Genomic DNA, 26564 nt, shown 5'->3' on the forward strand with positions numbered 1-26564 from the left:
GCTCAGAGAGGGGCCCTCTTTTGGCCGTTTTAGGGGAGGACGCTTCAGTTTCTGGCTGGATGGCGAGCGGGGCGGGATGGAGGGAGGCGGTGCGCGTGCTTGTTTCGCTAACGGTAGAAAGGTTACGGTTATAGCCAGGGCGGGAGAGGACGTCTCTCTCTGCTTCAGAGAGGTTTGCCCTTTCACTTTGCCTCACCCTAAATGGAGCTGGGACTTGGCCGGCTGAGGAGACGGTTCTCTCCCTTCTAGCTCACCTCAGGAGGAAACGGTCCCGCTAGTCAGGAATCCGGGCGGGGTGGGGGGGTGGGGGAGAAGGAGTTTCAGTTTTTGACGAGGTGGGTGCGTGCCTATCGGTGCATTTCTGTGCTGGGGTCAAAAAAGAGGAAGAATAAGATTTTGTCTTACTGCATTTTTAATTTCTAGGATAACTCAGTCAGTAGAGCATGAGACTCTTCAGCTTTTTGGGGGGGGGATGTTGAGCCTCCTGTTGAGTGAGAGCTTCCTTCGTTGCCGACTAGATTATCCTCGCTGGTCCCTTCCAACTCTACAGTTCTGCGATTCTAAGAATTTAGGACTTTCTGGTTCTAAACTTCTGGACCATGTTTATTGGCAATCCAGAAGCAAAACCCCTATTCTCAGTCAGAACTTGCTGGTAGTAATGCTCCCACTTCTCAAGTTGGGTGCTTATTTCTTAGACTTGTTTGCATTCCATTGTTATCTTGTGGCAGCCACTTGAAACAATCTTGCTTCCATTGCTTAGTCGCTGTAACAGACCTGCACAGCTATTTCAGAGAACTCTCAAGCCATTAAAGGTGGCCTGCCAGGGGATTGACAGCTGCCACTCAAGTGTGGTTGGTATATGAGTTGTGGTTGACTTGGAATGTTCCAGGTCACACAGAGCTTCTGTAAGCACATCAGCACACACTTCCTCTGCGTTCTACACCTGCACTCAATGAATGAGCAGTACTGGCACAGAAACATTCTGTACTAGGCAAAAGAATAAGATGAGCCTTGATAGACACAAATATGTGGAATGGGGTAAAGATGGACTGGTTTTTACATTTTAATATTCTGCATATTCTTTCCCAGTTTCCTTGATGAGCAACTGAATCCAGTTTTGATATAAAATGGATCCTGACAAAGAATTAGGAATACTACTGGATAGAAAAACAAAGGCAAGCTATGAAGACTATTTTTAAATATTTACATTATTACCCAACTACAATGCCCTAATAATTAATTTGTTGACCAGGTTTTTTATTCTAGATAAGATAGTGATCATAATAACAGGCATATGCTTATTATTATACCCCAAGAATGTACTACAATTAACAATTAATATGGTTATTATGAATTTCTTATAATACTCCTATAGATAATAGACAAGTGTATTTTAAAAACAAATACATATAGATTATGGCTGCATTCACACAACACTTTATTCTGTTTTCCGGATGTTTCCCTAATGGTTAAAATTTCAGGCAAGTAGATGCCTCTTTGGAGGTGACGGTGTGGTTGCTTGCTGATTAAAACTGAAATTTATTAACACAACAACCTCACACATACACTATGTAAAATAGTGTAAGTTTACCACTTCCCCTCCCCTGCACTCTCTGTCCCCACCTCTCTTCTCCCCCAACCTCATATACTACATTAATGTCTCACATCAAATGTAACAGATTTGTAGAAAAGACTCTACAACCTGCAAATAGAGGCAATGCATGTACTTTTGTAACCCAAGAAAATCTTTAATAAAAATTATGTATAAAAATCCTGAAATTATTTGTTATTGTTATTTATGACAAACAAAATTGTAATAGTGAACATCCCTACATTGCAAGAAGCCTAACCTTAACAATATAATCAAATATTTTTAAAGGCAGCATGTCATGGTACTGAAATTTATTGAAAAGCTTGAGGTTATTTAGTGTAAGAAGATAACTTGGCAAGTGAGATTTAGTTCCCAAATCACCCAACTACATGTAGTCCCTATTATTCTTTTATCACTTCACTATGATAGTCTCTAAATGGTTTACAATAATACAATATAAAAAGTAAAAAAAATAGTTAAATCTATAACATCTGACTTGGATTGAAATGCTTGGTGGAGTAAAAAAAAAAATATTCAGTAGGCGCCAAAGGTTCAGTTAGGAAGGAGTTCCCTAAAATTTACTTCATCCTTCTATGCAACATAACCCTTTTATTTACATTTGTTTATAAAGTTGTCTATCATATAGATTATGATTATAGATAGTTTTCTTTTTTACCATCCAGAAAGAAAAGGTTCAGGAAAGAATTGCAAGGAAAAGTAAATCTTTACAGAAAAGAAGTGTCAGAAGAAAGGTACGTTCATACATTTTACCCCATGACATAGCATGCAAAACATTTACTGAAGCAAGAGTTTGGAAAGCCTTTGCTTTTTAAATTTTTTAAAAAATAATCTCTTCTCTACAGAGCTTACATGGAAAATGTATTTTCCCCCAAATCAGTTTTATCTTGAAAGTGAAATCTTAACTGAGCAGTGCCATTTTATTGCACGTGTGGGTGAAGATATAATGACATCAGGGTAAGTTCCTCTAGACCAGTGTTTCCCAACCGGTGTTCCGCGGCACACTAGTGTGCCGCGAGATGTTGCCTGGTGTGCCGCGAGATGTTGCCTGGAGGGAGGCGGGCGAGTCCAAAAAGGGTTGGGAAACACTGGTTTCTCTTTCAAAAAGGAAACGTGGGTTAAAGCGGCGCCGCCGCCTCCCACTCACTTTCCTGCTCTGGCTTCCCTAACAGTTTTCCGAGTTGCGTCACTGGATCCAGCCCCCTTTTCCACATGTGACACAGGGCTGGAGGGAGGGAAAGAGGGCTTTACGTCGCGCACAAAGGCAGCCTCCTAGAAGCGCTCTGGGCCGGCGCCGTTTCGCCGAAGGCGCCGGAGGACCCCCACCCTCAGCTCCTTCAGAAAGGAAGCCCCGCCCCTCGGCTCCCTACGCCGCCAGGCAGCTCAGCTGACTGACAAGGACGTCCTGCGGCGGCGGCCGCCGCACAACCACCGCAGTTGCTGGCAGCGTCCGCAGCACAATAAGTAACAGCGCCTGGTGCTGCCAACTCTTTCTCTCTCTCTCCCGCCCCGCCCCCAAGCTCTCGCGCGCCCCGCGTCAACATCGCCGCACGCAGCTTCCCGAGCTCGAGGCCAGCCGCTGCACGCACGCGCCGGCTCGTCATCGGCTCCGGTTGTTGCCTTTCTCTGCCGAGGTCGGTGGACCCCGAGCCTAGGCTTCCTTCCCGCACCCCGCTTTCCGAAGACCGCACACCAGTTGGGCCAGTACATATTCCCCTCCCGTGACTGGAGCGGAATAGCCCTTTCTCTTCTTCCCCAACCCTTGTCGTTGGAGGAGTCCCTCAGTCCCTCGCTTTGCTGCCTCCTCCCCCCCCCACCCCCAAAGCTTGGAGGTTCCCCGGCAAGGAGAAGGGAAAAAATTGAAAGTTACACTTTCGTGCGTCCCTCCCGGCGTGACGCTGCGCGCTGACGTCACGGGGCTGTAATGGTGGTGTGCCTCGAGATTTTTTTCATCAAACAAGTGTGCCTTTGCCCAAAAAAGGTTGGGAAACACTGCTCTAGACCAGCTTTCTTCAACCTGATACCTCCAGATGTTTTGGACTACAGTTTCCATCATTCCTACTAGCCAGTGTGATCAGTGGTCAGGGATCATGGGCGCTGTTGTCCACAGCACCTGGAGGGAAACACTAGGTTGGAAAGCTAGTATTAGACATTATGAAATGAGGCACTTCAACTAAGGTTGCTGTTTTTGTAATCATTTCATATTGTAATATTTGGTTTTGCATTCACTTCAAAGACTCATTGGCGGAGCACTCAAGGGCTTTGGGGGCCTTTCTCTATTTTCCTTTAGTCCTACAGAATCTCTCAAAAGGCCACTTTAGAAGTTCTAAATACAACAAGAGCCATGGCGGAGGAAGGGGGGTGCGGATCCATCCCAGGTGTCATCACTGAGGGGTGTGTGTGACAAAATGACAAAAATAGGAGAGTTTGTTTTTTTAATGGGCTCATGAAACTTTTTAGAAGAAGAAGAGTTTGGATTTGATATCCCGCCTTTCACTCCCCTTCAGGAGTCTCAAAGCGGCTAACAATCTCCTTTCCCTTCCTCCCCCACAACAAACACTCTGTGAGGTGAGTGGGGCTGAGAGACTTCAAAGAAGTGTGACTGGCCCAAGGTCACCCACAGCTGAATGTGGAGGAGAGGGGACGCAAACCCGGTTACCCAGACTACATGACTACTGCTCTTAACCACTACACCACACTGGCTCTTTAGTTCAGTGAATGAACATAACGAAACACGGCTGGCAGTGGACGCCACACCGCGGGGGCCGGCACTTACCGCGGGGCCTGCAGCATGCCTGAGCCACATGTCTCTCCTGGGAGTGACGTAGTGGCTTGGGGCCTGCAGGCTCTGCGCTGCCTGAAATGGCAGTGTAGGACTTGCGTCTGCCCTCCACCTCTCCCTCAGCCGCCCTACAGCTGGGGGGAGGCGGCGGAGAGGCTGCACGCAGCGCGCCCCACCCCTATGGGTGGCTCGCTCCACCCCCAGTTGCAGGATGCGTGTGCCGCACCTGGCACCCGAGTGGCTAGCTACGCCACTGAACAAGAGGAACTAAAATGGAAATGAGTTTTTGAAAACTCCGTTATACATATAGATACATTTGTTGAACAAATGGGGCATCTTGTGTCGTTGACAATTAAATGTTTATAGCATGTTGACCAACTCTAAATGTTCTTTTGTTTCTAATATGAATATCATATTCTTCTTTGTTTATTCCATTTACTATCTGAATGATGGCATAAACCTTGCCTGCATCACAACTTGAAGTTTTTGTAGGTTGCTCACTAGTAAACGTTTTGGATGGGGTGATGGTATATGATGTATACAGCTGAAAAAATGAATAAAAATGTGAGGGAATAGTTTTGATCATTTCATTGCAACTTTTCTCTTTTGGTAAATTGTTTAATGTAGCAAACTGAAGAGGACATACATGTTGATAGAAAACAAAAAGAAACCCCGGACCAAAATCCACAGGAAGGTAGCTCAATGTTTTTACTCCTTACCAAGTTGTAATATATCACAATGAAGTTCAAGGGCATTTCCACAAATGTGGCTCAAATTAAATTTAGATGTTATTCAAACGTCAAACCTGCATATGACCTTTTCCTGTTTTCATTCTATTCTAAAGTACTGTAATAATATTAGCACTTGATAAAAAATAATACAGAATATTCTGATGTGCTAGAATTAGAATATTCTAATTTTAGATTCTTGTCAACTTTTTGTGCAGATGTTGCAACTTGAAATCATGTGTTTTCTGCATTTTTCTTGAACAGTGAACTAAATGCACTTTCATTTATAATTTGCACTTTAAGGAGCGAGCTTGAAATGTGAATGCATGACTCAAATAAATAATACTTAATCTAAATCCTTCACAAACTTTGAAAAACCTACTGGATTGTCATTTCCTTGAGAATCCAAAATTGTCTATATGAAAAGTACTGCAAAATACATTCCGATAATATTCAAGTATTTTATTGCAAAGTGTGTTTTAAATGTCTGTGCTTTTTATAATAGCTGTGGCTGTAGAAGAAAAACAAAGTAGATTAACTGAAGTATTACGGGATAGAGTGAGAGGGAAGTTGAGAACTGTTAAGGTAAATAGTTTTAATTGAATTTTGATTTAGCATTCAAATGAAACATGTAACTTATTGTATGTATGATTCTATAAAAGGCGGTAAATTCAACCAATTTAAAAGACTCAACATTTCTCCCACACCAATTGGAGCGCATCAGAAAAAAGAAGTTAAGTGCTAAATATGGAAAGCCTCCATTTTATCTCAGTTCTTGTTTTCTCTTTGTTTTTAAAAATAGCAAGAAACAGTGGCGTAGCGTGGGGGGTGCAGGGGGGGCCGGCCGCACTGGGCGCAACATCTGGGGGTTAGGGTTAGGGGGCGCAAATCCATGGGTTAGGGGGCGCAAATTACTTGCCTTGCCCCGGGTGCTGACAACCCACGCTACGCCACTGGCAAGAAGCACACTAAAATATCCTTTGTTTTAGGCTGAACAAGAAGAAAAATCTTTCGACAAACCCTACTCCGATACTAAAGAATACCAACACAACTCTGATGTGAGCACTGAGGTAATAAAATTTTTGTAAAATTGCTGCCAACACTGATAAGCTGCACCATTGCTTTTTATATTCAATTTGGTGCAACAAATTCTAATATGAGCATATTTTTGTAGAATGTGTGATTCTGGTTACTCCTGCCATTACATATAGAAAACACCTGTGCCATCAAGAAGATGGGTATCATTCAGTCCTGAATCTCTTCTCACTGCTTTTTTTAAAAGCACATCCCCATCCCCTCAAAAAAGGATCCTGGGAACTGACATTTTTAGGAGTGCTGAGAGTTGTAGCTCTGTGAGGTATAAACTACATTTCCCAGGATTCTTGGGGGGTGGAGGCATGTGTGCATTAAATGTACAGTGCATATTCAAGAATCTCGGTATCAGAGAGGTGGGGAGGGGAGAAGCAAGAGGGAGATGCTTGCTACTTGTTCCTATATATATATATATATATATATATATATATATATATGCAGGTTTTGGTGTCCTCGGGTGTCTTCCCGTGTAAAAGTTGGGGTGTCTAGGCGACGTTTCGACGAGGTCTCACTCGTCATCTTCAGGCTGGTGCTTTCGGCTTCTTGTTACTGGAACAGAGCGGGATCTCAGTGTTTGAGTTCCTATAAATACTGTAGAGGGGTGTGGTGTATTGCCTCAAAAGTTCTGGGCAGAGGGGAAGTTCCCAGGCTAGTGTTCTTTTCTTCTTTTGTTCCTTAATTACTTGAGGGATATCTTGAGTGATTTCTTGAGTGATATTCTGAGTACCACTTAGGTGGGTCATTAGGTGTGGATTAGTTGCTAAAACCTTCGTGTCTTGACCTCTTGAATTTGTGAAGAGTTTTTCTGGGAAGATGGCTGTACTGCACTTAGTTGTGCTTTGGCTTGGCTTCGTGTATAGGGGCGAGCTGTGGTTTTTTGCCCTGTGCCAGCCAGATCTGTGTAGGGATTGCAGGGGGGTGCAGCATCCGGAGGTGCCACTATGGTTTGGTTACTGGATGGTGTCTGTAATTTATCTGTGGAGAGGGTCTGGGTTTGGGTCTGGTGTGGTTGATTGGTGGTGGCGTTCTGTGTGCCTCTGGATCTGGTGTCGGTTTTTGTGGGGAGGGCTAATTTCCAGATGTCTGGCAGGCGGGACGTGTCGTCACGCTTGTTCATGTTGTGAGGGTGTTTCTCTATCTCGATGGCTTCCATGATTATTCTCTTGTGGTGATGTTCCATGTTAAAGAGCAATTTGGAATCTGCAAAATTAATTTCGTGTCCTGTTTCTTTCATGTGTTGGAAAAGAGAGGAAGATTTTTCTTCTTTTTTGACGGCATTCTTGTGTTCTGCGATACGTGCATTTATTCGTCTGTTTGTTTGTCCAATGTACGTGGCTGGGCAGACTTTGCAGGGTATTTCATAGACCCCTTGGTTTTCCAACTGGATTTTATCTTTGGGGTTTCTGAGGATATTGGCTATTTTTTGGTTGGTGCAAAAGGCTGTTTTGATATTGTGTTTATGGAGGATTTTGCTAATTTTATCTGTAGTGCCCTTGATATAAGGAAGGAGGGCCATGCCATTGTTTTCTTCTGTGTCTTGGTTTTTGGGGGGTGTTTCTTTTTGGATTAGCTTCGTAACCCTGTTTTGCTGGTATCCATTGGCGATTAACACATTTGAGAGATTCTGTAACTCAGTTGTCAAGTGGTCTTTGTCAGCCAGGCGTTTGGTTCTGGAGATGAGGGTCTTGGCTACGGAGTTTATTTGTGCAGGGTGGTGGTGTGATTGAGCATGTAAGTAGCGGTTGGTGTGTGTTTTTTTCCGGTAGATAGTGTGTCCTAGGGAGCCATCCGGTTTTTTGTAGATTAGGACGTCAAGGAAGGGAAGCTGGTTGTTGGCTTCTATTTCCATAGTGAATTGTATTTTGGGGTGTAGGCTGTTGAGATGTGTGAGGAAGCTATCTAGTTTTTCTTTCCCGTGTGGCCAAATTACAAAGGTGTCGTCAACATATCTGAGCCAAAGTTTGGGTTTGTGTTCTGACTTGTCTAAAGCATTGGTTTCAAAGTGTTCCATGTACAGATTTGCGATGACCGGTGAGAGGGGTGATCCCATAGGTGCTCCTTCTATCTGTTTGTATCTTTGTCCATTGTGGATGAAGTACGTGTTGGTTAGGCAGTGGTTGGTCAGGTCCAGGATGTATTCGGGGGGATTGTATTTGTTTTGAATGGCTGTCAAGGCTTCATTAATGGGCACTTGTGTGAAGAGAGATACAACATCGAAGCTCACAAGTAGGTCATCGGGATGTAGGTTTTGCTTCTTTATTGTTTCTATGAACTGGAAGGAGTTTGTAACGTGTGAAGAGATGGATTCTGCATAGGGCTGAAGTTGCTTAGCGAGAAATTTAGCGAGATTTTGTAGAGGTGAGCCTATGGAGCTGACTATTGGTCTGAGTGGTGTTCCTTCTTTGTGTATCTTGGGGAGGCCGTAGAGTTTGGGGCATCTGGATGATTTTTCTCTGGGGATGATTCTTAGCTGGATTTCTTCACTGATAGGAGAGGCTTTTATTTTGGATTTGGTGGTTTTTTCCAGATAGGTGGTGGGATAGTGAAGGATCCTGCTCTGTTCCAGTAACAAGAAGCCGAAAGTACCAGCCTGAAGATGACGAGTGAGACCTCGTCGAAACGTCGCCTAGACACCCCAACTCTTACACGGGAAGACACCCGAAGACACCAAAACCTGCATTCCTGTACCCGTGAAAATCTACGAAAGCAAATATATATATATATATATATATATATATATATATATATATATATATCTGATAGCTCTGTAATCTAGAGCTTCTTCTTGCTGTGGCACAAATTTGAGAAAAGCCAAAGAAGCACCCCGTTCCCTCTTAAGCAACATGATCTAGAGGTGTTTTAAGTTGAAGTTGAAGGTCAGCTGGAGAAGACTGAGAGATAGGAATTACCTTTGTTTACAGAAAGATTGGCATATGCTGTCTCCTCTCTACATTCAGAGTGCTAAGTTCTGAATGATGAAGAAGGTAAATGATTTCGGCAGCAAAGCTATGGGCAGAGGTGTGTGAACTAAGGCATGATAAGGGAAGGCCTAAGAGGAAAATGTTTCATTAGACAGGGTGGGAATGAGAAGATGATGAACCAAAATTTAAGTTGAGAAAGATAGAGATGAATTGGTGGGTTTTTATATAAGAACATGTGACTTGACTTGGTGAGAAGACTGAATATGAGAAGGAGGGAAGGAGTAAAACAGCCTTAGTGCTAGGTTAGATGGTGATGTTGTCAATGGATATAATAAAGGATAATAAAGGAAAATTAAGTTTCTGGAGAAAGAGAAGGCTACCCAGTATTTAGCACTACTGACTGATAATTATTCACCAAATTTTAAATCTTAGAATGAAGTCTCCTTTGATGAGGGTTTTATATTTTTTACATCAACTTTTGAAGATTACTCAAAGCTGAAAGAAACTGATCAGGTCATTGACCAGGTACTGCTATTCTTCTCTTCATACAAAGTGCTTTCTTTTCTGTTGCATTATGATGTTGGAGTGTCTTGAAAGTCTTCTGTCAAATAGATGTCTAGTATTTAAAGTTGTTTATAGCTACAGTTAATTCACTTTCTCTGTTAACAAAGGAAAATTATGAAATAAGCTATTCAAAAGTTTTCTTCAGTGGCCCTAAACTTATATACAAAATAACTATATAGCCTTAAAACAAAAGAAAAAGAATTTTTATTTCATTCATTTTCTTTTTTTCAAAGTACCTTGTACCATAGATTTCCTAGATATATTTGACCATGATCCAAATAAGTATTTGACTTACATTTATAAACAATTGTCATGGAACTGGAGCTTTCTTTAAAATATTTAACTTTTTCACAGACTTTTCTTACACTTTCTAGTGTTGCAAAGAACAGTTGGCCACTTTAATACTCTGTTGATTACTTCAAAGGGATGAGCTGGGTTGCAATTAGTTGTATATAGGTGAGAAAGTGCCAAAATGAGCAACAATATGGGCTGGACTGGAGATTGCTTGTGAGTGAGCTGGAAGAAGAGAGATGCTTTGAGAGCTATGGACAAAAACATGTCTTGCTGTGTTCTGAATCCAAAGCTGTGGCTAATGGAGAAGCAAGACATTACTGCTGTGAGCCTCTCTGTCCTGTGCTCAAGTTATATGTATGCAAATAAAACCATATAGCTTAAAGACACCACAGTCTCTACTGACCTTCTTTCCAAGGAAATTGAGCCCGAGCAAGCACACAATCCCTGGAGACTCTCACTGCTTGGAGATTGGGGTGGCATGGAACCATATTTGGCATGGCCCTGTGTCTTTATGACTATATCAGAGTCCTTAGAACAAATATGTGAGAAGCTATAGAAAATGAATACAGAAGTTTATTTTGTTTTCAAGTGAATGAGAGTGAGGAAGACAGCATTTTGGATGAAATCACTATGCATTTCTTTCACTTGCTTTGTTGCTGGAGGGAAATACACTGATATTTGTTTAAGCAGAGACACTGGGAGAGATTAGGTATTTAGGCTACACAAAGCACCAGACCCTGTATATTTGTTTTTCAACAAGATGAGAGAGGTACTGCCAGTTTCCCCACACCTATGGACTAGACCAGGGGTTGTCAACCTGGTCCCTACTGCCCACTAGTGGGGGTTTCGGGATTCTAGGTGGGCGGTAGGGAATTCTATGGCACAAGCTGAATCCTTCCATCGAGCACCACTGGGCGGTAAGGAAATTTTACTATCAAGAAACGTGCATTAGTGGGCGGTAGGTATAAAAAGGTTGACTACCCCTGGACTAGACCATGCACTGAAATGCCTGCACATTCTGAATGTAAGCAGTATTGGTGATACTTCATTTTTGAAGTATTTGTGGGAAATGCCTATTGTCATAGAGATAGAAAATAGTGATCCAGGTACTGTATTAAGGAAATCACTTAATTCTTCATACTTGGATACTGTTCATTAAACCTGAAAGTTGAAGTATGAGTTTTCTAATTCCAATGAAAACAGTTAAATATAACAAAAATTGTAGCTATCAATGTTTATCCATTATAAATAATCAAAGGGTAACAATAAGGTGCTTCCTTTATTAGAACCTATTGAAAGATTAGAAAGAAGTGAGAAAATTGGTCCTAATAATGGTGTTACAGCACTACATAAAACATACTGGACTCATAAAAATATAAAGCAATTTCTCTGGAAATTACCTATATCTATTCCAACATGTTTATGTCGATTGCTTTCTGTTGGTATCTGTCCCATCACTCTCTATATTTCTATCACACTTATTTTTTATTATGATTAACAGAAATCTATAAATGACAGCCTTCAAAATGTCTGTGGCTTAAATGAACAAGCTCCTTTGCTTGATCATGTGAGAGAAATACTACTACCAGAACTGCTTGAAGTAAAACCTCCTGAGTGTGAATGCAGTAATCTCGATAAGCAAAAGCAATGGGACCAACAACTTTTTCTGCCAAGCACTTCCCCGGGTAATGTATGTTGCAAAATATGACAGTGACTTAGATCTTACAAATGTGCATGTGAACACACAAATGCACAGTAGGCTGCAGATAGTCTGATCCTGTTCATTTTCTGGCACAAATGCAGAAATGACTGCCACCCCTCACCAGATAAGAGGCCATGGAATGCATGGAAACTGCGTGTTTCAGGTTAGCCCATTAAGAGACTAGTTCTTCAAAAGTGGGCAGAGTTTAAGAGAGGTGGGCTAGAGGCAGAAACTCTAAAGGCCCTAGAACACTTTCAGTCCTTGTCAAACCAAGTTGTTTGCTAGGAGCTCTGCTTGGTGCTGTGATAATAGACCTGCCTTGCTACATGAGCTTATCTGCAGGACCAGAACAGGACACGTTTCAGTATCAACCATTCAGAGAGAGAAGGAAGGATTAGAGAGAAGAGCAAAAGTTAGTGAAAGAGAGGGCTCATTTTAAAATTGGCTATATTTGGCGTAGGTGGTTAAGCAGTTTGTTTTGTTACTGTTGTACTTTCTGGATCAGATTTAAATATCTGACCAACAAAAAGAAGAGGATAAATTAATTCAAGAATTTACATTCTACCTACATGTCACCCTAACTTCATAATAATTGTTCTCAGTTATACAGAGCTGTAAATTGCCAGACAATATGGCACCACGATTCCTAGAAGATGAAGGATTTTATATTCCAAGAAAGCCTCGTGTATCTAGGAATACATACTACAAAATGGAAAACCGTCTTCTTCAGCAAGATGGGGTAAATGTGCTGCTTAGTTTCTAAAAAACTTCTGTTACCTAAATAATATGTTTAAAAAGCAGATGACTTGTTTAATGTTGTTTGTGCTTCTGAATCATATTTATTAAGGGGAAAAACTGGTTTGAAGAAAGCGGGGAAATAATGTCATTGCCTTCTCCAATCAAACCATCAAGTTACTACAGAGTGTTTTTTCCTTCTGAGATTGACCCACGATTAAAGACAACATACAGGAAGGTTTGTTTTTTTCCACTTTAAAAAACAAAAACGCTTCCTTTTTAAGACTATTATTTTGCTAGGAAATGCTTTATATTCCCGGGCTAGAAATACTATGTAGGGCTGGGAGTATATTTTAGATGGAATTGTTAATTCACATCTTTACAATTAATGAAAGTTGAGGAAGCTCTCTACTGCACTAGGAGTTGTGCAGTGTACTACTAAAATGGAATGAATATATTTGAGCTAATATTAACAGTAATATATAATATCTGATGTTTTAGCTAAAATATTTTAATGTACTTCATTAATTTTATATACATACAGTACACTTAAAATCTAGTGATCAAATAAAATTCTATAAATCTAGTGATTTCTATAAATTAGTTTGCTAAGGAATCAAACACACATGAAGTTAAATAATGGTCTGAAAGCACACCACCTTGTTAATAGGTAGGGTCTCATTAGTACACAAGTGTCTGGAAATCACATGTACTTGGGTGCTATGATGAAAGAAATTTAGGATATTAATGCGATAAAATTAATATTAAAAATGTTTAGTTTATCTGAAGTGCGACTAATAGTCACCAGAGTGACTTAGAATAAACACCTTTGATTTGGGGTGGAGGTATGTTTATCATGCCTTTTTACATATGTAATATTTATGCTCTCATGTAAAATACACCTTTAATTTTTGTAGATGTGATAAATTCTTGAACAGTGGTACCTCGGGTTACATATGCTTCAGGTTACAGACTCCGCTAACCCAGAAATATTACCTCGGGTTAAAAACTTTGTTTCAGGATGAAAACAGAAAATGCACGCCACCGGCGCAGCAGCAGCAGGAGGCCCCATTAGCTAAAGTGATGCTTCAGGTTAAGAACAGACCTCCAGAATGAATTAAGTTCTTAACCCGAGGTACCACTGTACATATATTTAAGGCTGAATCATATAGCAACTCAAAAGGACTAAATAAAAGTAAGAGTTAGTTTAGTAACCAAGAATTAAGACAGAAATAGTTTTTAGGAGAGTCAATTGATACGAGCGTAGTGTCAGGGAACTGCCATCAGAGCATCAGGTGGTGGAGGGACTCAGGGAGGATGAAAGAGACTCAACTGCTGAAGCAGGGACCAGCAGGGGGAGGAGTGGGTCTCTGAGGGAATGCGAGCAGGAGGGAGGGCTCAGGGAGGCTTCCAGCGAGAACAGTGGGGAGGTATCGGAGTCTCCCATAGGGAGACCCACACCTCGCAGGAAACTGTCACGCCGTGAGTCCAGGAGACGCGTTTCCGTTAAGGAACTTCTTTGCTGGAAACGCTTCCGCAGACAGCCACTGTCGGACTCTACTAGTGACTAGAGCAGACATGTCTGAGGAGCTCCGTCACACACGGAGGTTTGTGGGGTCGCACAAACTCTGAGGGAGCACGTTTTCACGCACAAGCAGCTAATCAAACCCTCACAGCAGTCCGACAGTCTTTGTACGCTGCCTGTGCAAGAGAAGGCATCATGAGCGAACCAACCGGAACCGGAGGAGCAGGGGCTGGAGCTGGTCCAAGCTTGGAAGATAGATACCGAGCGTTGGAGGTTCAACTGGCCCTGCAGACGGCGAGGTTGGAGGAGAGAAGGGCTCAGGATGCAGACAAGAAGGGGAGAGCCACGCAATTCCCCAGAAAGGTACCAGGATTGGTGCAGAAATTTGGGGGGGACCCCAAGGACTACCATGCTTTTAGGACAGAGATGCAATATGCCCTTAATGTGCAGTTCGATGAGTTCCCTGATGAGGAATCGCGAGTTGCTTTTGTAATTGGGCATCTTGAGAAAGGGGCTAGAGACTGGGTTCGACCCCTAATGGCAACGCACAATGACATACTAAAGGACACAATGAAGTTCTTTCGTGCAATGGATATCATGTTTTCCAGCGATATTGAGGGAGGGGTGGTGCGCAGACAGCTAATGGCTTGTAAGCAGGGAAGTCGATCTGTCCGTGAATATTGGACTGAGTTTACCATGCTGATTCACAGACTGAGTTGGGATTTATCGGCGGCACCCGTTCAAATGCTATTTGAAGAAGGTCTTTCTTCGGGGGTGAAAGACGAGCTGGCACGGAGCCCCAGGGCGGAGTCTATGGATCAGCTGACCAAATCTGCGCTGACCATAGGAGCGCGGCAGGAGGCAAGAGCCTTGGAGAGGCGGGAAGGGAGAGGGGAACGTTGGAAGGAGTTCCGCATTCCAGACATTCCTGAGCCAGCTTTCCCGCCGGCAGAGCCGATGGAAATCGGAACAGCGCGCGCGCGCGCATTTTCAAAAACCAGCGAGGGAGCTAAGAAGGAGGGAAAGGGCCCCCGGAAATGCTATCTCTGCCAACAGCCAGGCCACTTTGCCAGAGTCTGCCCCCAGAGGAAGGAATGGCAAGGGATGGTGGGAGCTGTTGAGGGGGGAGAAGAAGGGGGAGCGGAGCAGGTAAAAGCCAACGCCTGGTTGCCACAATTGGGGCACTGCAGCCAGGCCAAAGAGCAGTGAAAGTGCCCGTGCCAGAAGCTCCTCGACCTGCTCTAGTGATTGAAGTGTCGCTAGAGCTGCAGAATGGGCACCCCCTAAAAATAAAGGCGCTATTGGACTCAGGCAGCTCCTGCAATTTTATGAGCAAGGAGTTTGCTGCTGAACACCAGATACAGACCATCCCTTTAAGCAACCCCCTGCAGGTGACCACGATTGATGGCAGGGAGTTGTTGGGAGGAGGAGTCCGCTTGCAGACTGTCCCAATGATAATGAGGGTGGCAAGGCACACAGAACTGATAGCGTTTAATGTGGCCACCCTGGGAGGCGCTCCCATTATTTTGGGAATGAGCTGGCTAGCTCTACATGATCCGCTGGTTGGCTGGCATCAAAGAGTGGTGTCCTTTGGTTCAGCACATTGCCTAGAACACTGCAAAGGGGAGAAGGGTTCAGCAGGGGCCCAAGCCACCCTAGCAGGGACTGAAGTAATGGGGAAGGTGAAGGTACCACCACAGTATGCAGATCTCAGCGACGTGTTCAGCGAGAAGGAAGCTGACCAACTACCACCTCATAGACCCTTTGATTGTCAGATCAATTTACTCCCAGGAGCACAGCTTCCCGTGGGCAAGTTGTATGCCATGTCAGACAGGGAAATGCAGGAGTTGCGAGGGTTCATTGACAAGAACCTGAAGAGAGGCTTCATCAGAGAGTCCAAAGCAGCAGGGGGGAGCCCAGTGTTCTTTGTGGACAAAAAAAATGCGGACAAGCCGAGACTTGTATGTGATTTTAGGCGGCTGAATGCAGTGACTGAACCGGTGGCGTTCCCTATGCCCAGAATTGATGATATTTTGACCAGGGTGAGGAAGGGAAAGATTTTCACAAAGCTGGATCTAAGGGGGGCGTACAACCTGATACGCATAAGGAAAGGGGATGAATGGAAAACCACCATGTTTACCCCTTTGGGGGCGTTTGAATACCTCGTTATGCCATTTGGATTACAAGCAGGCTCCGCGTGTTTTCAATCTTTTATGAACCACGTGCTGGGCCCTTTGCTCTACAAGAATTGCGTTGCCTTTCTAGATGATGTGTTGGTGTATTCTGAGAATGAGGAGCAACATGTGAGAGACGTCAGAGAAGTGTTGAGCAGACTGCAAGCCAACAGGCTGTGGGTCAAACTGGAGAAGTGTCGGTTCCATACCAAGGAGGTGGAATTCCTGGGGTACCGCCTGTCAGACAAGGGATTGGCCATGGATCCCGGCAAGGTACAGGCAGTGCTGGAATGGAAAACACCTAAAACCAAGAAGGATGTGCAGAGGTTCCTAGGGTTTGGAAACTTTTATCGTAAGTTCATCCGCAACTTCGCCCATCTGACGGCGCCCATCACTGACTGTCTCAGCAGTAAAAAGAAGTTTGTATGGACGGCGGAGGCGGAGCGAGCGTTTGAGGAACTGAAAAGGGCCTTCGCCTCTGAAGAACAACTTCTGCATGTGGATTTACGAAAGAAGCTAAGGGTTGAAACAGACGCATCTGACAGAGCCATAGGGGCGGTGCTTCTTCTGCAGCCGGGGAAGGAGGAGTCAGAGTGGCGTCCGTGTGCCTTCTTCTCGCGGAAGCTGAACAAATCCGAGAGGAACTACACGGTGTACGACCGAGAACTGCTTGCTATTCATGAGGCGTTCCGGAGATGGAGGCATCTGCTAGTTGGTGCACAACATAAAGTGCAAGTGTGCACGGACCATAAAAATCTAGAGTACTGGAGAACGGCGCGAGTGCTCAACCAAAGGCAGTTGAGATGGGCCCAAGAGTTCTCCAAATTTAACTTTGAGATTTGTTATGTGCCAGGCCCAGAGAATGTTAGGGCGGACGCTCTCTCACGCAAACCTGAATATTTGGAGGGGGAGGGAGCACCCGAAGAAACCCATATCATTCCAGAGGACCGCTGGGTGTGTGGGGCGACTTTGGTGGGGCAAAGGGAATTGGTAGAGGGTACGGTGCAGGATGCATACGCCCAGGGGAAACTCAGGGATCTCAGAGGGGAGGAAGACAAATCCGGTGGTTTTGAGGAGAGAAATGGGGCATTGTATTATAAGGGAGCGTTATATATACCTGAAGGGGAATTGAGGGAGAAGGTACTCAAGCAGCTGCACGATAGCCCCACAGCAGGGCACTTTGGGCAACACAAAACCATGTGGCTGGTTACCAGGGAATTTTGGTGGCCCAAGGTCAGGGAAGATGTGCGGGAGTATGTGAGAGGGTGTGAACAATGCCAAAGAGCCAAGGGGGAGAGGCAGGCGCCGGCTGGTTTATTAGAACCACTGCCCACACCTGAGAGACCGTGGGAAGCAGTGGCAATAGATTTCATGACTGATCTGCCAAGGTCTAGAGGGAAAACAGCCATCATGGTTGTAGTAGACCTGTTAACTAAAATGGCCCACTTCATAGCCTGCTCACATGCGGTTACAGCAGAAGAAACCGCCAAATTGTTTGTAGAGAATGTGTTTAGGTTGCATGGCGCCCCCTTGAGGGTGGTTTCAGACCGAGGGAAACAATTTACTTCCAGGTTCTGGAGGAAGCTCATGAGCTTACTGCATGTAGAGGTTAATTTCTCGACGGCCCGTCATCCTGAAACCAACGGGCAGGCGGAAAGAGCAAATGGGGTTCTCCAACAATATTTGAGGTGTTATGTTAATGACAGAGAGAATGATTGGGTGGAGAAGTTGGCGTTGGCAGAATTTGCCTACAACAATGCAGAGAACGTGTCCACGGGGATGAGCCCCTTTTTGGCTAATCACGGGTGCCATCCCAGAGCCTTCCCAGGGGGGGAGGGGGAGAACTGGAGCGTTCCAGCTGCAGAACAGTTCGTGGAAGAAATGGAAGCGATCCATCGCCAGCTCCAACTCAATTTAAACAGGGCTAAGGAGGAATATAAGAGGCAGGCAGACAAAAACAGAAGGGAAGGTGAAAGCATCAGGGTGGGGGACCAGGTGTGGCTGTCAACCCAAGGGTTGCCATTCAAAGGAGGTTGTAAGAAATTAAGACCCAAAAGGCTGGGTCCGTTTGAAGTCATACAGCAGGTCAATCCAGTGGCTTTCAGGCTCCGGTTACCGAACCACATGAAGCTGCACCCAGTTTTTCACAGGTCGTTGCTGTCACCGTATAGAGGAGACAGTGAGGGGAGGGTCACTAGGGGACCAGCAATGGAGGAGAAGGAACACAGCTACCATGTAGCGGAGATCCTCGATTCCAGGTGGAAGGGAGATCAAGTAGAGTATTTGGTAATGTGGGAAGGGGAACCGGAGTCGGAAAACACCTGGGTTAGGGCAGAGGATGTCAATGACGAGGTTTTAATAGAGACTTTTCATCAGAGGTTCCCACGTAAACCTCAGCCTGTAGCGAGGTTCCGAAGGGAATACTTTGCCACCACCGACGAGGAAGAGGAGTTGGAGGGGTTCCCAGATTCTGAAGAGGAGGAGGATTCAGCTGGCCAGGACGACGATCGATGGAGAGAATTGTTCGAGACGTCAGAAGATGAGGAAGATTCGTTTCGGGGTTTTAGCCCTTCACCTCCCAGGGGGGAGGAATTGGGAGGGGTGAGGGGGGCCCTGGAGGGGAGGTGGATGTCAGGGAACTGCCATCAGAGCATCAGGTGGTGGAGGGACTCAGGCAGGATGAAAGAGACTCAACTGCTGAAGCAGGGACCAGCAGGGGGAGGAGTGGGTCTCTGAGGGAATGCGAGCAGGAGGGAGGGCTCAGGGAGGCTTCCAGCGAGAACAGTGGGGAGGTATCGGAGTCTCCCATAGGGAGACCCACACCTCGCAGGAAACTGTCACGCCGTGAGTCCAGGAGACGCGTTTCCGTTAAGGAACTTCTTTGCTGGAAACGCTTCCGCAGACAGCCACTGTCGGACTCTACTAGTGACTAGAGCAGACATGTCTGAGGAGCTCCGTCACACACGGAGGTTTGTGGGGTCGCACAAACTCTGAGGGAGCACGTTTTCACGCACAAGCAGCTAATCAAACCCTCACACGTAGCATCACTTTCCACAGTGTAGACTTACACACATTTTTCTCCACTGTTATCTCTGGTCAAGGAGGTTATTCGGTTTTTTTTTAATGTTGTGAAAACCTAGAAAACAAAGCAAAAACTACCTATCAGAGCTAAAAACATGTATGCCAGATGAAGTAATTCCTCATTTAAACCATATTCAACTCTGAAAAACTTGTTGCTTCACCTCAAATTTACTTTTTTTTTTTTTTTACTGTGTTTTTAAACACAGGCAATGCAACCTCAACTGGAAAACTGCATCATAACTAAGTCAGAGGAACAGAGCAAAATTTATCAACTGGATCTTAACATATCAAGTATTGTGTTTAGCCATCATTTTTTTTTCAACTGTGAACAAGTACTGGCTGCCAGGTTACTTGACCTTTATGACTGCTTTCAACAACGGCAGCAGCAAAACGTTACTCTCTTGCTATCTGAAAAAGTAAGAAAATGCTTTATCTTACAGTTTTAGTTATAAGGTATGATGTAAAAGGCTTTAAGACTTCAGGATGTCACAGCTTGAAGACTTGGTGTCTTCATTCTGACAGAATGGGCAGTAAAATGGCAAATGTAAATCCATGTAAATGAATGCAAAGTGATGCATATCAGGGCAGGAAAAAACCAACAACCCTAAATATCCAGAAAGGATATTGTCCTGTAGAGTGTGACACTTTCATTTTAAAATATTAATAATTTTAAAGTATTTCATTTTAAAATATTAATAATTTTAACAAAATATCACATGAAGTTATTTGCTAATAAAAGAATTAATGCATTTTAATAAATTATTTTTAATTACAGCTCAAAGCATTAATAAGTTCCACAAAATTACTGGAAAGTAACTTAAAAACAAGTGAGCTAAGTACGAAAACTTTGAAGGATTACAGATCACAAATAAGGTACCTATTTAAAATGGGGCAGGAGGAGGAATTGACCGTGCTATAGGTATATACTGCTTTGGTCAGTTCTGATTTCCAAGAGTGCAAAATTGAAAATAGTGAGTAATCTGCATTGACTCAAAATCAATTCCCTGAGGCAACTGATTAAGCTGCTTTGAGGTTTTAACCACATTGTCCCACCCCCATCAAGTAGAAAATAAATTCTATGAAATAAAATGAAAAACAAACATCACCATCATTTCAAATTGTTACCCACCCTTCAGCATCAGATCCCAGGGTAATTTATAACAATGTAAAATTCAAAAAAGTTAAAGCAAGTTGCAGTTCCAGGAATAGGGTGGGTGCTGTAAATATATATCTTGGGTGTCAAAGCCCAAGTAAAGGAGTGCATCTTCAGCATACAGTGGAAACTATGTACTGTGAAAGTACCAGATGCAGATACATGTAAATTGTTATTCTGTTATTTAGTTGTAGGTCTAGGCCCAGACCTCTTTTTCTTGGAAGTGGGTAGCATTAGTGGGTAGTTTGGTGGGTGTCAATCTGAATAGTACAATGAATCCCTTCCAATTCTTGGGCTCCTGCATAGAATGTACAGGCTTGCCAAACCAATTCCTTTATTAAGGTAATGACTTTGTCTGGCTTGTTAAGCACCATGATTAGCATAACCAAAGAAGTTGCTCTGTGCCATACAACAAATGGGTGGGATTTCCCCTACCCACCCACTCTCTTGCGTAGGAGAGTATTGGCATCCTCTTGCCTATGAGCTGGAAGCAGGAGACACAGATATGAAGTGAGCTTAAGCTGTATATATGTGGAAATAAAACCATCTAAAGATGCCACAGTCTCTGCTGACCTTCATTCCAAGCAAACCAAATTCTGGACAAAGTGCTGGAACCCCTAGAATCTCTCACTGCTTGGAAACTGGGGCAGTGTGTAACTATATTTATAAAATACGTTAATTGCAGGGGAAATGAATGTACAATTTATGTCATGATTTTAGATTTAGTTTAACAACTGCAAATCATTAAATGGAATTTTAAGTTTGTGCTCAGGTTTTTTTTCCTGTTTTGCATTATAAAATACAAGAAATACCAGAATATTACATGATATAGAACACCAAAGAGATAAATGCTTAATACAAAGTATTATGAAAGTATGGAAACAAATAAAATCTCTACGGAGACAGCAAGGATTTGTTAGTTCTACTGTCAGGCTGCAATTTCAAAAGTAAGTGGTAATGATTATCTTTCATATGTGATTTTTAATTCTTCAGAAAGATTTAATCTAGTCCTTGTGTGTTTGTGTTTCTCAAAGAGAAGAAATGGAATTTATCACAGTTTGTTTGTTTGTTTATATGTACTGATAAACAGCTTGATATCTTTAAAATCTCTAAAAATTAATCTAAAATCTAAAAAGACAAGAAGCAGGATTTTGTGTGCTCAGTAAACTAACAATATTTGGAGATCAAGGAGTATGATTCTCTGAGGGTGTGATGTAGGGCAGTATATTTTGTTGGAAAGCTTAGGCCAGGCTTCCTCAACCTCGGCCCTCCAGATGTTTTGAGACTACAATTCCCAGCATCCCTGACCACTGGTCCTGCTAGCTAGGGATCATGGGAGTTGTAGGCCAAAAACAGCTGGAGGGCCGAGGTTGAAGAAGCCTGGCTTAGGCTGTGTGCCTCCATCTAAGCTTAACCTGTATATTTGTAAATAAATTCAAATATTACAAGATGCAGTGGACCTCCAAAGATTTCCTTTCAAAGGAACAAAACTCAGATAATAGCTGCATTGGAGGGCTATAATTGGGTGTGAGAAGAGTGATAGGTGAAAGAGGTAGCAAAGAGGTTAAGCACTTCCTTTCTCCAGTTATATCCTCTTCACATTAAAAAGGGAGAGGAATCATACAACCAAATGTCAGATAACATTTGAGCCTAAATGTAGAGGTTTCATTGTTTTCTCCCCATCTTTCAATAAGGCTGACATATATCTCAGAACTTGATGAATTCGAAGGCAACATATCAGAAGAGAATGAAAATGCTCCAAGAGACGAAAGATATACTGATATATCAAACAAATTTTCAGCAGCTGGAAGAAGACAGAAGGTTCTTAAGTTGAAGGAGTTGCAGAATAGTAAATCATTGTGCCATAAGAAAATGGCTGTGACTAGCACTGTTCCCTGTTGGTTTGTGCTCAGTTAATTTCTGGCGCTTATTGTAGAAATCTGGTTGACCTTATGAATATTTTATATACAGTGTAAATTCAGAATTGAAGAGTACTCTATCTCATACATGCCAGTATAAGCTTATTACACCAGGTTTTTTAATTGGAATGCAGATATTGTGGTTTGTTTGAAATAATAAATTGGGTGCAATGAAAATACAAATATTGATTTCTAGGGATGCTTGGATTCAGCTCATACCTTCCAAACCGCAATGGACATCAGAGGGATAAATGAACCTCTTTTGGTACCACATCTTACCTTTGTAACAGAAATAACAGCAGACGACATGTGCCCTCTGTGAGTTGCAGGTTTCCTTTTTTTTTAGTTTTACAAAGCACCTATATAAAAACGTATTTCCCCAGTAGTATAAATACTACTGGGGGAAAATTTATACATGTGTATATCTATATATATATATATCTAGATAGATAGAGAGATAGATAGATTATATATGGCACAAAGAGAAGACTGTGCACCTGTAGTTTTCTGCTTATTTATTGAGTTTTATAATGCTTTATGGTGGGGGAAGGGGGGAAATGCCCCTTAAGTGAGCCGGCCCCCAGCCAGCCCACCCCACACCTCAGTTTGCTTCTGAAAGTGGAGATGACAATGACAATAGCCTATGCATGTCTGATATCCAGAAAGAACTATGTTCCACTGGTTCTTTCCACCCCACCATTATGCCCATTACTGTATATTAATGCTGTCCTCCAAGACTATTTCTGAAGTTCAGCATTTCCCATCTTGAAGCAGTAGGGGGAGCCAAATCCTATGTGAAGACCATCACAGAAGGGAAAACCTGGAAATTTCCTGGATGTTTGGCTGCCAGTTACTCTGAATTTCTGCTAATTGTAGGACACAGTGCACTATGGGTATAATCCAGTTATATCCATCGGCTTATGCAGGCCCGTCTTACCCATTGAGGCTAGTGACACGGGGCGCCAGGGTGCCAAGTTCTGGAGGGCGCCAGGCAAGAGTCTGGGGAACACCAAACAAGCGTGCTGAGTGAGCAAGGGTTCGTGCGCTGCTCCCACTGAGCGTTGGTTCGGTTTTTTCCCTTTTAGCCTGCAGGCGCCGAATTGTGCGGCGTGCCAGAATGCTAAAAGGGAAAAAACCGAGCTGACACTTGGCTGGAGCGGCGCACGGTGTGCTGCCTGCCATGGCCACTGCGGCACAAAGCGGCCAGCTGAGCCAGGAGGCACTGTGGCCAGCCTCCGCCTCTTCCCCACTGGAGAGCCGCCCTCCAGCCACTGCCCGCCTCCTCTAGCCTTAAAAAAAGGTCAACTCTGGGAAAGGGGGGCGCGGGAAGTATCTTTGCACCATGGCACCGAATTTGCTTAAGATGGCCCTGTGCTTATGCAACATAAATCTTCTGGTTTACCATCTCCCCCCCCCCCATGTCCCCAAATCTGCCCTGGAGTATCCCCCAGCCCTTTGGAGCAGATTTGGGGTGTGTGGGAGCTGCAGGTTAGAGGAGAGGAAGAAGCAGTTTCACTGTGTGAGCAATGGCTCCCTAAGTTTTGGAGCTCTTAATAATTCTTGTGGTAAAAAGAAACACATATATGAGAATTGTGACTTCAAACCCAGTGATAGAAAGAAAATGTATCTTTATTATTGATTTCAAAATCTTTAATAACTTTGCACAAGTTAAAGAAAATATGTGATTATGCTGTAATCCCCCACTTTTTGGTTTGACATGGAATATTTAATTAATATTCAATTTAATTCTGTACACATTAAACATTTAAAATGTTTGCCATAGTGAGAACCAATGTAGGAAAAGTGTGAGCACATATTTTATTGTACTTTGAAAGTTTCCTCTGATTTGTTGGCTGGTTGTGTATATAAATATTAATATATTATTTGATCTGGTCTGTATTCCGGTATGTTTAGAGATGAACGACAGAGAAGGGAAAAAGTCAAAATGGAAAAATACTTTATTAAAATATATTACAACAATAAATTGGTCTCCTCTACTTCCGAAGTGCCTCTTCAGCAGGATTTTAAAGTAATATTTCAGCAAATTTTTAGAATTCAAGTATTAAACTGGCCTGAATCTCTTCGATTAGAGGTATGCCTAGTTACATGATAAAAATAGTTCAACAGTGTACCATAGCTGAAGCTGTTCTTTACAAACCATGCACTTTGAAGAAAATTGGTTTGTATTTTGATGTAATATTTAAGAACTATTGTTCGTACTCAGCATAGCTTCCTGTATTTTTATTTTAATGGGTAGGCTGCATAAAAATTGTGTGAATCTATGGTGTTTCATAATGTGTGAAAATGTCACATGTCTTTTTCACGCTTGTCAGGATTTTGGCATCTCAAATTTCCGTGGCGCACTGTGCAACGCCAAAATCTGGCACTCCCTGCCTCTTGCCTTCCATTGGATATCATAGTTGTGGCACCTGCTTCAGCACCCCAGACGCTCCTTGCCCGGAGTGATTGTACCAGTCACATTCCCCTAGACCCAACTTTGATGCTGTGTTATATTATCTGTACATGCCAGTGGAAAGTGGGGCCAATTGTGGCTTCCTTGTAGGACGTGCATATGGTAAAGAAGAAAATATGTAGTTACATTTTGGGAGTACATCATTAGTCCATGTGATACAGCCACTGATTTTGTAATGTGTGGATTTTAGAACATATTTATAATCTTAGATCAGTGGTACCTTTTACACAATATTGTGCTGTACTGATGACTACTTGTTTACTTAAAAAGAATCCACTTTGCACTAGGTACAGTACTGATTTATATCAGCCTTTTAATACGTGTATAATAGGGTTTCTTTGCATATATTTCTTTTCTTGCCTTTCTTTGGTTAAGCTGACACAGCTTAATCTTCTTTTTTAAAAACATTGGGTGATTTGTTTAATTTTAGATATTTGAATCAAGTAAGAAACCGACTTTGTTGGCCAAAGTGTACTTACCTCTTCCCAATAATGTTACATTGAAAAGCAAAGATGTTTTGGAGGAGGCAGAGTTTAGTTGTGAACAACAAGTTAAACCTTCCAATGGGGCAGTGGGAAGCAGTAAGTTCATAATATATATTTTTAACTACTATATGCTACAATATATCTCTGTGGATGATCAGTACAGGAAACTAGATATGGGAAGGGTGCCTCTATTAAGTCTGCTGCCTGTCAGTATGATAATGGCTTTCTTTTTTTAAAATGCTTATTTCTCCCATTATATCCAGTGATATATTTGATAGAATTAAAAGGTTTTTACATAGAGCCCCCAAACTCTGAGGATATTTAGCTTTCTACCTTTAGACCTCTGATAAGTCACTGTGAGGGCTAGTCAATATGCAATGATGGCAGATCCATGCATTTAGATGTAGCTCGATGGGCATAGCCAAGGGGGGGGCAGCTGCCCCCCTGAAACAAAACAAACAATAAATACAAATCTGAGGTTCTGCCCTCCCTAACAAAAAACTCGGCTACACCCATATGTAGAACTGTCCCAGTCACAGAGTAAAAGGAGCACAGGTAAGGGGCGTAAAACCCACCCTTCACTGACAGCTTACCTTCTTAGAGCATATCATCATGATTCAAACACCAAGCATTTATGGGATAACAGACTGTGAAGAGGTAAATTGAGGGTATTAAGGTTTCAATCAACTGTACAGTCTTTTATTATTCAAAAACAGACCATCATATCCTCCTTCTTCATGTGAGTGGGCAGATCCACGTTTAAACACACGAAGCTGCTGTTGTCATGATTAGTTTGGCCTTAACACTGCAGTCCTAACCATTTCCATTATCATCATGGTGGCCAGGATACTTCACTCTGATCACTTGTTTTTTATCAGAAAAAAACCCCCAGCTCAGGAATTGGGGTATAAATTGGATGTATGGCAGTTATCATTAATTCACTCAAATGATGTAAAAGTAGGAATGCTTGGGGGTGTTAATGGTAGTTTATATCTCATATTTGTTTTCTCTCTCTCGTCTGTGTAGGCTTATCCACATTGCGGCATTATTGTTAGTAATAATACGTTAAACATAATTATAAGGTCTTGTTATCAAAAGGCTTATTTCAGTTATGTTTTTGACAGATGTATCTTTTTTCCTTGATGAAAAGGAAAGAGAAGAACTATGTATTCTGACATCAGGAAAATTAATGTATTCTTTATCTTGGACAGTTGATGACACAGGAGCTCCTTTAGCACCCACATTTCAGCCCCTTCATGTTGCCTGCATTAGGTAGTAAGGTTTATATTTGCTGAATAGAGTTCCATCATGATGAGACTTGTTTATC

The 26564-nt window shown here is 42.8% G+C and overlaps 1 protein-coding gene across 7 annotated transcripts in view; it reads left to right on the forward strand.

Annotated features, from left to right (window-relative positions):
• The window catches only part of CC2D2B (coiled-coil and C2 domain containing 2B), a 45592-nt gene that overhangs the window by 455 nt on the left and 18573 nt on the right, over positions 1-26564 (forward strand). For 3 of the 7 annotated variants that reach the window (XR_014526856.1, XM_083505925.1, XM_083505929.1), the window contains exons 1-18: positions 116-335; positions 1090-1175; positions 2275-2343; positions 5019-5085; positions 5625-5704; positions 6109-6189; positions 9565-9657; positions 11492-11675; positions 12295-12431; positions 12540-12665; positions 19414-19623; positions 19983-20080; positions 21167-21307; positions 22055-22181; positions 22476-22597; positions 24194-24371; positions 25183-25333; positions 26362-26509. Coding sequence is in view for 5 of the 7 variants with exons in the window: in XM_083505925.1 (XP_083362051.1) it covers positions 1128-1175; positions 2275-2343; positions 5019-5085; positions 5625-5704; positions 6109-6189; positions 9565-9657; positions 11492-11675; positions 12295-12431; positions 12540-12665; positions 19414-19623; positions 19983-20080; positions 21167-21307; positions 22055-22181; positions 22476-22597; positions 24194-24371; positions 25183-25333; positions 26362-26509 (2060 nt within the window). In the remaining 2 variants the exon portion in view is untranslated. Of the gene's footprint in view, positions 1-3; positions 336-1089; positions 1176-2274; positions 2344-5018; positions 5086-5624; positions 5705-6108; positions 6190-9564; positions 9658-11491; positions 11676-12294; positions 12432-12539; positions 12666-19413; positions 19624-19982; positions 20081-21166; positions 21308-22054; positions 22182-22475; positions 22598-24193; positions 24372-25182; positions 25334-26361; positions 26510-26564 lie in introns of those variants that run through there. The other 4 variants (XM_083505927.1, XR_014526855.1, XM_083505928.1 and 1 more) reach the window with 4 other exon arrangements.

This window comes from Podarcis liolepis (genome assembly GCF_965112155.1).
Source record: "Podarcis liolepis genome assembly, chromosome: 5".
In the NCBI taxonomy this organism is placed as follows: domain Eukaryota; kingdom Metazoa; phylum Chordata; class Lepidosauria; order Squamata; family Lacertidae; genus Podarcis; species Podarcis liolepis.